The sequence below is a fragment of the Melanerpes formicivorus genome, unplaced genomic scaffold (assembly GCF_026170545.1).
Source record: "Melanerpes formicivorus ecotype bairdi unplaced genomic scaffold, bMelFor1.0.p_v2 SCAF_84, whole genome shotgun sequence".
NCBI lineage: Eukaryota > Metazoa > Chordata > Aves > Piciformes > Picidae > Melanerpes > Melanerpes formicivorus.
The window spans coordinates 816553-830413 of record NW_027142436.1 but is presented as its reverse complement, the minus strand read 5'-3'; the positions used below and the strand labels follow the sequence as shown (position 1 = coordinate 830413).

Genomic DNA, 13861 nt, shown 5'->3' with positions numbered 1-13861 from the left:
CCATCTGTAGCCAAATGCAATTAGCATGTGCTGCAAGGGCAATGGTAATTACCCTGTCTGCTAAGCATGCAGAATTCTTCCCTACTGGAAGATTGTTTTAATATTCCCTTGGTGTAGCTTAGGGCATCAGGGAGGTGGATCCTCATGCTAAAAATGAAGATGCACATTTTGTGTGTTGCAGCAACTTTCAGCAAGCTTAAAATAATGTCTTGTGCAATCAAGTATCTCCTTCAGAGGAGTCTCTAAGCAGTATTGACAAGTTTAACTTCCTTGAACCACCTCCTCTCATACACAGCTATTGTTCACATTCAGGCCATCAAATCATGTAACCGTCTATAAGTGTTGCTCTAAATTCAGGAGGATCTGTGTGCTAGGGGCAGGTTCAGTTGCCCTAGAGGAAGGAAAGCATCTCTAAATATTATCAAATGGTGCAAATAAGAGGTGTCTTCAAAGGCCTCCAGGCAAAATGAGTTTGTTTGAGTTTCATGCTCAATGGCAAGGCCGGTGGTTTGTTTGTGTAGAAGAGAAGAGGCAGTGTTAGCTTGAACTGAAATGCAGTATTTTGAGGTTGATGGATTTGGCACGAGGCCTGAGAGAATTAAATAAATGTCTTCTGAAAAGGTTGTTTAGGTGTCCATTTACTTTATTTGGCTGCTTTGTCCTGCAGGGAACAGACTTGGAGGCTGGATGTGTAATCTGAGAAGTCATTGTTGGGGGTGTGTGGAGGGGGCTGGGTGTGTGTTTGTTTCTTTTTCATGGTGAAATCACATACAGAGTGTTGTCAGTTTGGGAGGTCTGGGAAGTCAAGGCTTATTGTATTGTTTACATTAGAGATTGCTAGTTTACAGGGCATAAAAACGTTCAGGAATTGAGCATAGGTTGGGGGAAGTTACTCTGACACTAAAGCACTTCCAACCCTGAGCTTGCTATTTAGGGAAGAGAGAGCTGTACTGTAAATGTTCCAAGCTGAATGGATTGGTGCACGTGGTGTTTGAATCATTGCTGAAATACACCTCTCTCTTTTTGTTGTATTGGCACTGGAGCAAAATGAACCTATTTCATGGAAAGACTCACTGTGAGCCTTTCAACTTGTACCATGGCTGCTCTGAAATCATGTGTCTCTTCAATTCTATATGCTCTAGCCAGGATCTTTGGACTGCAGGTCTTGGAGAGTCAGCAATAAATGTAACCTTCCTAAAATACCAACGAAAAATAACTGCACATTTGTCTTCTCTGTTTCACTTCAGTTGTGAAGTGGTGCTCTACTTTGGTGAGTTTTCTGTTTTGCTTTAATACAGATGGGACTTTAAAGGAGAGCATATGTGGTCATTCCAGTAGGCAAAGGACCTAAATGTGTAAAGTTTAGCTTGAAGATGTGAGATTGAAGTATAAATTCCACAAATAAGCCATCAGCTGCAATGTTTTGAGACTTCTTTTGCTCTGTTTCTCCCGGGTTTGATTCCTTTTAGGTGTAAAGTTCAAGTAATGGCATTGTTAAGAGGAATAATCAATGAAAATGTCATTCATATCTATTAAGGTATCCCCCACAAATCTGCATGTGATGTGTCTAAGCAGATACTTCCGTTCTGAGGCATCCATCCTGGCAGCTGGACCTTGCTCAGTGAGGTGTGTCACTGCACTGCTTTTTCTGTTCCTTCTACACCAGATGGTAGCTGGCTGTAAACTTCATCTGTAAACTCCCCAGGTCCTTTTCTGTGTCCAGTGCTTATTGCTCTGCTCTTCATCTGGTGTTTCATGGGATGACAGCAGTGTAAATAACAGTGTGTACAAATCTAGCCTCACCTGACTGGAGGGACAGATCTTCTGGAAGTGCGCTGCAAATGCATGTTGCATTTACAAAGCACCCCTGGATAATCATAGCTGGAGTCCAGCTGTCAACCTAAGGCCACCATGGATAGCCTGGGTAATACTGGTTCATGGTATCACAGTATCAGTCAGGGTTGTAAGGGACCACAAGGATCATCTAGTTCCAACCCCTCTGCCATGGGCAGGGACACCCCACACTAGATCAGCCTGGCCAGAGCCTCATCCAGCCTGGGCTTAAACACCTCCAGGGACAGGGCCCCAACCACCTCCCTGGACAACCCATTCCAGGGCTTCACCACTCTCATGGGGAAGAACTTCCTCCTCACCTCCAGCCTCAATCTCCCCACCTCCAGCTTCATTCCAATCCCCCTAGTCCTATCACTACCTGAGATCCTGAGCAGTCCCTCCCCAGCCTTCCTGTAGCCCCCTTCAGATACTGGAAGGCCACAATGAGGTCACCTTGGAGCCTTCTCTTCTCCAGACTGAACAGCCCCAACTCCTTCAGTCTGTCCTCACAGGAGAGGTGCTCCAGCCCTCTGCTCATCCTCCTGGCCCTTCTCTGGACACCTTCCAGCACCTCCACATCCCTCTTGTAATAGGGGCTCCAGAACTGGAGGCAGTACTCCAGGTGGGGTCTCCCCAGAGCTGAGCAGAGGGGGAGGATCACCTCCCTTGCCCTGCTGGCCACACTTCTCTTGATGCAGCCCAGTTTGGAAGAGTAAAATGAAGAATCTGAATAAAATGGTTTAGAGTGTGATAGTAATGCTGCAGGAGAGGCATGGAGCAGAACACTGCACCTTTAACACAGCTTGTTTGTTCATAGTCCTGGAGTGAGAGAATAGGGAAGCATGAAACAGGTCTTTACCATCTACAATGGTAAAACTCATCCTGGGCAAGACAGAGTTGAATGTTTTTAATTTATTTTAAGGCATATGTATGTGTGTGCTGTCAAAACTTGCATGACCAGCCTGCTCTAGGTGGGGGTGTCCCTGCTGACTGCATGGAGTCACCTGGAGGTCCTTTCTGGCCCAGCCAGATCTGATGGAAGACTTGACAGGGGAAGTTTAGGCTGGAGGTGAGGAGAAAGTTCTTCACAGGGAGAGTTGTTAGCCATTGAGATGTGCTGCCCAGGGAGGTGGTGGAGTCACCATCCCTGGAGGTGTTCAAGAGGGGATTGGATGTGGCACTTGGAGCCATGGTTTAGTTAGTCATGAGGTGTTGGGTGACAGGTTGGACTTGATGATCTCTGAGGTCTTTTCCAACCTTACTGATTCTGTGAAGAGCTAAGGTTTCTGTTTGTGCTTTTGTCAAACACTGGCACTTCAGATGAAGGGAACTGGGAGCATAAATTTAGGCTATTTTATAATACTGACTTTCTCTAATTGAATCAGAATTTGAACTTGGATGTAGTTCAGAGTAGGCTTATGAGCAAAACCAATTTGTCTCTAAACAATTTAAGTTTTCCCAGTGTTGCCACCTGTGGGGGTGTGAAGGTACCAATCAGGTACTGTTAGTACTTCAACTGCTTAGTACAGTTTTAAACAATTCCAGCAAAGCCATAGAAATGCATAGAGTAGAAATGATGCTGCAGCTGGTTGGCTGTTGTCCCTCTGATAAACCTCAGGAGCCTACAGTTAGTTGGATTTATCTCTCTCTGTATCTGTGTTACAAGGGGCTCAATCACAAGCTCCCTGCTCTTTACCTCTTCTTTCAGGTGAAGTGAAAAACCTTTTAAAAATAAACCAATGACCTCTTCCTACCTTGCTGAATGTTTCCAGCCTCTGCTAGTTGCTGATGGAGGTAGTATCAGAGGTACAATTACAGTTGTGTACCTTAAGGTATTTCTTGTATGGGAAAGGGAACATTTTCACAGACTTCATTCTTCCTGCAGGAATTTAAATCTCTCACTGTCTTGAGTGGCACTTTCCCTTTTTTTGCTGCTCTGTTTCCTAGTTCCCTGGGTAAGAAGGACTTTTTGTGTTTGTTTTGCTTGCCAACATGAGAACTCCTGTATTCAGTTCTGTCTCAAAAGCATTTACTGGATTCCAGTAGCATTTACTGATCTAGAGAGATGAGCTAATGTGCTTTAACAGGTTCCTGCAGCTTTGAATGCCTGCCTTTTGTGTGCAGTAAGTGCAGAGGCAGCTGACTGGTGTTGGCCAAGTCCTGCTGCATCAGTCACAGTTGTTTAAGCTCAGACATACCAGCTATAGGATTTCCATCTTTTTTCACAAAATGAATTAACATTTTAGAAAGGCCTTTCTCTTCTGTCCTTCCCCTTAACAAGTTGTAGTGGGTTGGGAGGCCAATTCTCCCACCACAGGCAAAGAAAGACTCAGACAAACAGATTGCAAACATGGTGGAGAGTTTAAATGGCAAAACAATGAGAGTGTTACAGAGAACCACAGGCACCATGGCAAAGAGAGATCCCAAAACATACCCAAGAACATCCCACCCCCACCTGGGGGTACACCCAAACCCCCCCAGGGCTCTTTCTTTCCCCCCCCAACCCAGCCTTGGGTCTGGGCAGGCCCAAGGGAGGCAGCTCAGCCATTTTACCCTGCATTGGCGGGGCACGAAAGAGGAAGAGGACTCCTGTGTGGATGTTTTATAGGGGAGCAGGGAATTATGGGTGGAGATGTTCAGGGGGAGACTTGATGGGGTGCTTGGTGCCATGGGTTAGTTGTTTAGGTGGGTTGGATTGGTTGGTGGGTTGGACACGATCTTGAAGGTCTCGTCTGGTCTAGTCTATGGTCTAGTCTATGGTCTAGTCTATGGTCTAGTCTATGTTCTATTCTATTCTCCTGGCTTCCTGTGACCACCCACTAGGCTGGACCCTTTTGGGACCTCCCAGCTGTGGCCTGTGCAGTGGCATCCGGGCCAGCACCCAGCCTAAAGCACCACACAAGTGAAAGCAGATTAGCTCAAACATGTTTTGGAAATCTTTGGCAGACAAAGGAGACTAAGCCATGATGTTTGTCACTTATTTATTGATAGGAAGTTTTCCTAGATGTTTTTTTCTAATAATGTGCAAGCAAAATGGTAACTCTGAACTCATAACTCATGCCCTGCCCAAGGAAGCCAGGTGAGTGTGTGGAGGAAGGGTTTAATTTCTGCCCTCCTATCCCGTCAGACGTCAGTGTGCTCTCAGTAATTTGACCCAGGAAGCAAGGACAGTTGAGTAATTTAATGTAGGTCATAGATGTTTAAGCACCATCCGGTTTTAGAAAGGATGCATATGTCTGGAGGGGAGAAAAAGAGAGGAAAGACAAGAAGAGAAACAGGAAGACAGAGTGGTGCCCCAAGGTTAAGTCAACAGATGCCCTTCAGAAAAGGGGAATTAGCCCTGGTGAAACCAATACAGAAAGCCATAAAGTGCCTCAGATGTGGTAAGTCTGTGCAGCAGATGGCCTGCTTTGGAATGTGTCACAGACAGGAAGTTTGTGAACTTGTTCCTTCTCCAGTACACAGGTAAGGGGAAAAAATAGGTGGAACAGTGGTGATAGGTACTCTGGTTCTGTGGCTCTGTGTGTGTGTTTGGGGGTGTGTGTTTTTGTTTTGTGGTGTGTGGTTGTTTTTTGGGTGGTTTTGTTCATGGCTTTTGAATTGCTGCCAGGCAAGGATGAAGATAAACCCAAGAAAAAGGAACTACTCCCACCCACTCTTTTTACTTTATCCCTGTTCTCACAGAATGAGTGTCTATATGGAAAAACACACCTCTTCTGGAGGCTCCAGAAGCCAAGAATTCTCCTGAGGATTTGGATAATGTGATATTTGTGTGAGTAGCAAGAAGGTTTTAGAGCACTTCTCAGAAAAGTGTAGAATTCCCAAGTTTCTGGTCAGGAGAGGTGTGGCTTTGGGGTTTTTTCCATCCATGGGAAAGCATCTATGGGTGTGTTAACATAAATGGCCAAGCTGTCTGTTTCTAGAAACATGGTGTAGGTTAGATTCATCAGTGGTCTCACTGGATGCAATTGTTTTTCTAGAGTGAGCTGTACCACTGGGCTGCTTGTGACCTCAGTGTGCCTCAGGGTCTGCTGAGGTGGGAGGAATGTTTGTTAACTTCAATAAAACCAAAACAAAGCCGAAAACAAAACCAAAATGCTTGGCTTTTACTTGGGGAAATCATCAAGGACAACTTAGGAACATAAATGTATCTTCTTTTCTTCCACTTCAGGAAGTTGGTGCAAGGCAGCATCAATGGATGGTGTGGGCTCTTAGCCCCATGAATATAAACAGGATTAAACAGGAATTGCTCTGGCTGGAAACTAAACTGCATTAGCAGTTTGAGTGCTTCCAAGCACTAGTGGCTGCTGGAGCCATTTTGCCTTCATCTGCTCAATTCCAGCTACTTGATAGCCACTGCTGTTTCTGGGGAAGGGCTCATAAAGACTTGATATCTGCCCTGCATCACATGAATTTCCACCTGAGATAGGCAAATAAGCTCTTGACTTGTTTTTACTCTTGCTGAAGAGAAATGTAAGTTAGTTGTTGGTGGGTTGGGTGTGTTGCATTTTCTTCTCGCTCCTTGAGAGCTCCTGAGACCTGTTGTGCAGTTCCAAAATATGATGTAGAAATTGCAAGCTGAATTTGTAGTGCACAAAGAGTTTCCAAATTGCACAGGAAAATCATCTAATGTAGTGCAGGTGGAGGCTGGTGGTTGTAGCCCACTCCTCATGTAGCACAAGGAGGTGCACAGTTGGTACTTACAACCTTTTCTTGGTTAAACACAAACCAGTTGCCCTCAGTAAGCATCAAATGGGTTTATAATGCACTTAAAGAGTTCTTCTCTCATTCACTAGGTGTTAGAGAGCACATCTACAAAGCCATTCACATGCCTACTTCATTTGTGCTGACCTTGTTTCAGTTTTTACCCAAGTGTGTGTCTGTAAATCTTTGATCTGTGAGTTACTTATGCAGATATGTTCAAAATGAAGTTCTGTGCTTCAAAGTCTGTATAGTGTGGATGTGAAGTCCTTCAGAGGGCATGAGAAGGCCTCATGTCAAAGAGTTATCTCAACACATGTTTCTGAGGCTTGCAGAAGGAAGGTGCTTACCTGTTCTGCTTCAGGGGGAAAAACCACCTTTTATTACTGTTTGCACTGAGTTACAGGAGTTAATCATTGCTCATGTGTGTCTGTGTGCTGAGAGAGAATGTGTCCAAAGGCAGTAAATCTGACATTATGAAGCTGTTTTCTTCAACTCTGTGAGTTACTCACTGAGATACTGAAGTATGATCTTACTGTTAGGTGCTCTGAAAGCATTTTGAAATCTAGTAACCAGTGGTGAAGAGTTCTTGTGAGGTTTGGGTAGTGTGGTGCACTCAGAAGCACCAGAAAGCTGAAGTGTAGCTGTGCATTCTGAAATACAGTTAAATCTATCCAAGGTATGTCCAGGAGGAGACTTGATGGGGTGCTTGGTGCCATGGGATAGTTGTTTAGGTGGGTTGGATTGGTTGATGGGTTGGACATGATGATCTTGAAGGCCTATTCCATCCCTATTCCATCCCTATTCCATCCCTATTCCATCCCTATTCCATCCCTATTCCATCCCTATTCCATCCCTATTCCATCCCTATTCCATCCCTATTCCATCCCTATTCCATCCCTATTCCATCCCTATTCCATCCCATCATTAGACATGACAACTTGTGCATTTGTCAAGGGAAGACTCACAACAACAAACCAACCAACCCAAACCCAAGCAAAACAAAGCCAGCAACTGCCCAATTGCTCACTTACCAGTGGACAATGTTCAGTTTATTGTAACTGAAGGATGAATGCACATGTGAATTGGAAGAAAGGGGTGTTAACATTTGTGTAGGAGAGCTCAGGAGTAGTGATCACGTAGCTGGTGACCTTCAATATGGGAACACACTGTTGTCTGTCTAGCCAATGTCTTGGCTTTAACTGAAGGCATCATCAGCAATTGCAAGTAAAGTGTAAAACCTCCCTGCAGACCAATGTGGGATGAGCTTCCTTCTTATTTTTAATCAAATTGCTTTCCATCCTTAAGGAGAGTGCTCTCCAGCTCTGCTGAAGCACTTGTTGTAGTGTCATAGTATGGGTCAGGGTTGGAAGGGACCACAAGGATCATCTAGTTCCAACCCCCCTGCCACGGGCAGGTACACCCCACACTAGATCATGCTGGCCAGAGCCTTGTGTTTGGTTTTTCCATACTCTTGCCTGTCATGTCTGCTTTTAAAGCTGACCTTCCTTTGGGTGTGTTTTGACGCCTGGCAGCAACCTGAATGCATGCATTGCCCTCCTGGGAAGAGCAAGTCATGTTTGTAGGGATGGCTGCAATTCCTGACTTTGCATTTGTGAGATGTGAATGGTTTTGTCAATATAAATGCAGCAGTGCTTGTCATTAGGATGCTGTTCTGGTTTTAAGGATAATGCTGCTGCAGCAACCTTAACAAGTGCAAAGATGCTTCCTTTCCTAATGTAAAGTGTGACAAAATCCCCAAGGGTTTTTTTTTCTTCTCTTGAGATTTCTTTAAAGGCAGCATTTTCTTCTACCCAAACCATTAAAAAAGCCCTTCCCCCCCTTTTTTTTTGGTTATTTTTCCAAAGTAATACCCAAAAGAATGGACTTGTGAAGAGTTAGTGAGATGCAATAGGGAGGAACATGAGCCTCTGAAATACCGACTGCTGTTGTGTGTGGATCCTTTTGTGTGTGTGCGTTTGTGGCCGGTTGAAAGGAAATCAGCACTCTGCATCCTGCTCAGCATGGAAGGGTTTATGCTGTCTATTGCTTTGTATTAATTTTTAAAAACAGTTCCTTGTGACTGACACATCCTGGTGTGGTTTACTTTTCCTGCTAGTGACCTTGAGAACACGTCTGTGAAATAATTGCTTATTGCTGGAACAAAAGATGGTTCTGTCTAAGACCTGTTTGAATGCAGGAAGCTCTATGTGCCAAAGTAAAATCTTGGTGAGTCAACAATGTCACGTTTCAGCGGCCACACCTCTGCTAAGCAGTTTCAAGTTTTCAGTTTTAACCTTTGTTCCTAGTTGTATTCTTTTCCCAGCAAAATATGCGAGGCGGTTTCCTTTCTTCCTTTCGCGATGGAACTGTGCTGAAGCAATTCAGTATTTCAGAAGTCAGGGCAGCAAGTGCTGGTGAAGATTGCAGTGTTTTTATGTTAAGGTATCTGGACAGCCCAGGGATAAATGGATTCTCTTCTCAGTCGTTGTGGTAAGGATAACTCTCAATATTCACAGGTGTTGAAAGGCAGAGATGGGGTGGATTGTGTAGGACAGGTTTTCACCATGAGCTGTACTTGATAGCTGAGAACCAGCGCAGACTGGCACCACTAATTGCTTTGCATTGCAAAGGGCTAGTTGATCACATGAAAAATGTGCATCTTCACAACTGTAATACAAATTTCAGAGGGGCTCCAGGGTACTGTGGTAACATTTGTCTCTGGTATTAGTGTTGAATGCAAGAAGACCTTCCTAATGAGCCTGGCTGCCAAAAGTGTTCCCTCTCGACTGCACGAATGTAGTGAAAACCACTCTGTGATGAGGATTGGTTTTATTGTAATTATGCATTTGTAAGAATCACTTTGAAATTGATAGCTTTTGGGTAGCAATTAAATTTCTGAAGCTTGTTTCAATATTAATGTGCTGAGTTAGTCCCTCTGCCTGTGCCTGTACCGCTTGTGTATACTGACCTCCATTCCTGTGCTTTGGTGAATGTAGGACTGAATCTCTGATTAATTTATCTTCTCATCACTATCAAACTGCAAGTGAGCATGTAATTACAAATTAGCTGTTCTAATTGCTTTGGGTGGAAAGCCAGAGTTTTGAAATTGAGCCCTGAAGGATCAGCATTTCAAAACCAGCTCTATCCATTTCTGTCTGGGGCCATCCATATTGATGTGCGTGCCAACACACCAAAGTGTTACTGAGGCTTCTGGAATTTGCCCCTCAAGATGCAAATGCTAATTGTATTAAAGCCCTTGAGTACTGTAAGCATCCTTCTTTTGAATGCTCGCTGAATGTAGAGGGCTGCAGTAAGAGAGCCAGTGTCGTGGAGAGCATGCAGTCTCTGGATAACGCTCTTCAGACAGATGGCTGCCAGGGGTCAGACCCTTGTTTACAGCAGAAGTGAATAAAGCAGCCTTTTTTTCCCCAAATGACTTGGGAAGAAGTGATAGTAGCAGTGTGCTTTGTGTTGGTGTGTGTGGGCTAAACCATCACACCACTACAGGAGCCTCTGTAGTTGATCACTGCCCTCAGCTCTGCCTGGGTTTTGTACTGCCCTGATCTACTACCACGTTATGGGGCAGCTGCCAAGGACCCTCGCGGAGAGGCGTTTGTGACCTTCTGTGGTGAGTTACCTCCATGGCACTGTGTTGAGCACAATGTGACATTTCAGCAGCACAGTCCACTGGTGATGAGTTGAAACAGGCATGCAGAATCTGTCAGTTACAAAAGTAGATTTCCCCCCCAGCTTGCCATGAATGCCGTGTTTCTTTCTCTGTGTTCCTGCTTTCTGACTTCACTTCTTCAGGGACAATCAACACTAGTCCTTTCCCAGGTCCCTTGGAGGATGTAAGCATGTTCCAGCACCTCGACTGAACTTTAGTTTCTACTAGTCCAAAGGAAAAAATGCCTGGTTAACAAAGCATTTAGTGTGGGGTTCTGTTAGAAACAACAATAAAAAGAAAGCACACACAATTTCCTCACTGAATGCATTCCTAGGCCTTGAGTATGCAGATAGAAATCTGGTGTGCTCAGTGTGCTCAGAGCTTGCATCTCTCTAGGAGATAGGATTTGCAGGAAGAATACCTTCAGCTTTACTTGAAGTAAACCTGCTCCGTGATTGACAAAAGATAGTGGAACAGAACCCAGCTCTTCAGAAATGGTGTCTCCCCAGTGGTGAAGAGAAGAGAAGGCTTCACATTGTTTGGGAATGTGCTTCTGCCAGGAATCATAACTGCTCAACTCTGTCTTTAGTGAAAGTTTTACTTTCTTCCCCTGTTTAATGGCAAGCCTCAAATTAGAATTAATGTTTGCCAGAAAAAGCAGTGACAAAGAGGGAGGGATACAAAAGGTGTTACAAACAAACACTCTTTCAGCTTCCACACTGATTGATTGTTACCTTCCCCTTGGGCCACAAAGTGGGGAATGCTAAGGTGATATGGAAATGGGAGGGGAGAAGAACCTGGGAAAGGCATGAAACCTAATCTAAGAATATTTCAGTTGAGCATTGGTTTTCTGACCATGTGTAGCTTTAATACCATTTACCTGGTGTGTGACAGCCTCTGAGGAGGGCTGGAGTATGCTGTGGGGTTTTTGCTTAGTTAGGAAATATGTGAAATTAAGGGCACTGATACTGGAGTACTTACATTTATTCCGTGCAGAGATGATCCTTTACTTGGAGACAGATTGAGGTGATACAGCCCATAAATCACTCTTGCATTGCCTCCCTGCAAGGCTATTGGCAGCAGTGTTACTCAAAATGTGCCTGTTCTCAATCAGCTCGAGCAAAACTTTGTAGTCATGGGAAGAACATCCATCTCTGTTACCTGCACTGAGAACTGAACACCCAAATACATCTCTGAGGTGACCTCATTGTGGCCTTCCAGTATCTGAAGGGGGCCTACAGGAAGGCTGGGGAGGGACTGCTCAGGATCTCAGGGAGTGATAGGACTAGGGGGAATGGAATGAAGCTGGAGGTGGGGAGATTCAGGCTGGATGTGAGGAGGAAGTTCTTCCCCATGAGAGTGGTGAAACCCTGGAATGGGTTGTCCAGGGAGGTGGTTGGGGCCCTGTCCCTGGAGGTGTTTAAGGCCAGGCTGGATGAGGCTCTGGCCAGGCTAATCTAGTGTGGGGTGTCCCTGCCCATGGCAGGGGGGGTGGAACTAGATGATCCTTGTGGTCCCTTCCAACCCTGACTGATACTATGATACTATGATCTGCATGAAGATTACCTAAGCTTACTCTGCATAAGAGGGAATTAGTGCTGATTTTTAAATAGGAGAGTTTAACACCACTGTCCTTGCAAGGTTTCCAGCCCTGATACTTGGGGCTTGTGATCATCCATTGTGGAATAGCTCTTCTCTCCACTCTGTATGTAGCCTTCCCCCTTTCTGTATGGGGGAATTGAGAGCTTTTTATTCTGTCACTTAGACACTCTCTTGTTTTTTCTGTGTAACTTCCTCCTTTCATTGTGCTGTGATTTGAAGTGTTGTTTGGTCCTTACAACTAGAGTTTACAGCACTGATTGGTCTGTGCTCCCACTGTGTTTCTTGCGTAGGTGGTTCCACCTCTCCTGCATAGCCTTTATTCTCTTAACTGGAGAAAAGGCCGAGGACATTGCCAGCTTTCACAGAAAGCTTCTTTTCTTCCAAGGGGAATTGAAATAGTTTTCATCTGTGACTTTCTCCACTGAAACCCAAGTCAGTGTGAGCTGGCATGCACAGGAGTGAGCAGTGTCCCGTTAGCGTGGTCATTCCTAAATGCCGTTCTGAAGGCAGAACGGGCGATCCTGATCTGTGCAAGGCTGCCAAAGTAAATGTCACTTGAAGTCTTGTGGTTTGCATTTAGCTGGAGCAATATACCTGGCCTATAAATAAACCTTTTTTTCACTGCCTGATCCAAGATGCAGAGCTGATTTGATTCTGCTTTGCTGGTAGTGAACAGATTCCTACAGGTTACTGAACTCAAAAGCACAGCTGTGTTCTGTTGCTCCAGGACCTGTATGTTGTTGTGTGACTCTTAGGACAAAGCTTTGTTTGTGGGAGCATCTTGTCAGCCAGTTTGAGTGGGGAGTTTGGGCTGCTCAAGAGTGCCTGCATGTGTGTGGCTTTGGAGGACTTTGCTTTGTGAACATGTGCCTGCTGCTGCCAGAAAGTGCAAACTCCTGTCAAGAAATCCCACTGCATGTGTTTCAGATTACAATCGTGGTGGTGTTTGTCAGGGCTGCTAGGGAAATGCTAGGCATGTAGTGATTTCAGTAGTCACCTTTTGATTGTAGTCAGAAGTGGGTCACTTTGCAATGTGTGTAAGCTAGAGAAATACAGCCTGTGGCAGGATATGGTGAGGCTTGTTGCTCATGCACACAAGACTTAATGCCAAAGAAATACTTCATATGCATATGTGTACTGTGGTGGGAATTGCTGACATTGTTAATGGCTCATACATCTGCCTCCGAGACTTAAAAATACTTTGGAGATCTTCACACAGTTTATGGATCATAGAATTGTCAGGGTTGGAAGGGACCTCAAGGATCATCTAGTTCTAACCCCCCAACTAGATCAGGTTGCCCAGAGCTACATCCAGCCTGGCCTTCAAAACCTCCAGGAGTGGGACTTACACCACCTCCCTGGGCAACCTGTGCCAGTCTTTCACCACCCTCATAGTGAAGAGCTTCTTCCTAACATCCAATCTGAATCTCCCCATTTCCAGTTTTGTTCCATTCCCCCCAGTCCTATCACTCCCTGACACACTAAAAAGTCTCTCCCCAGCTTTCCTGTAGCCCCCTTCAGATACTGGAAGGCCACAATTAGGTCTCCTTGGAGCCTTCTCTTCTCCAGACTGAACAGCCCAAACACTCTCAGTCTGTCCTTACAGAAGAGGTGCTCCAGCCCTCTGCTCATCCTCATGGCCCTTTTCTGGACACCTTCCAGCACCTCCAGATCCTTCCTGTAATTGGGGCTCCAGAACTGGACACAATAGTCCAGTCTACCAGAGTGGAGTAAAGGAGAATCACCTCCCTCAACCTGCTGGCTATGCTCCATGATCTTGCTGGGCACAGAGGTGAGACTGCCTGGCCTGTAGTTCCCTGGGTCATCCTCTTTCCCTTCTTGGAAATGGGAGTTATGTTTCCCCTTTCCCAGTCAGTGGAAACCTCCCCCTGACTTTTGGAATGTAACAGAGAGTGGTTTAGCAACCTCCTCCCCAGCTCCCTCAGCACCTCTGGGTGTTATCCCATTAAGTCCCATGGCCTTGAACCTGATCTTCACTCACCATGGGCAGTTCCTTCTTGAGCCCCTGCCATTATCTGCAGTTATTCTGGGAGT

General features: G+C 45.2%; 1 protein-coding gene across 2 annotated transcripts in view; it reads left to right on the top strand.

Moving 5' to 3' along the window:
- The window catches only part of EML4 (EMAP like 4), a 203986-nt gene that overhangs the window by 41035 nt on the left and 149090 nt on the right, over positions 1–13861 (top strand). The window contains exon 1 of one of the 2 annotated variants that reach the window (XM_068165145.1): positions 8888–9027. The exons of the other annotated variant lie outside the window; for it this stretch is intronic. Coding sequence (XP_068021246.1) covers positions 9003–9027 — 25 coding nt within the window. The 5' untranslated portion in view covers positions 8888–9002. Of the gene's footprint in view, positions 1–8887; positions 9028–13861 lie in introns of those variants that run through there. 2 annotated transcript variants of the gene reach the window in all.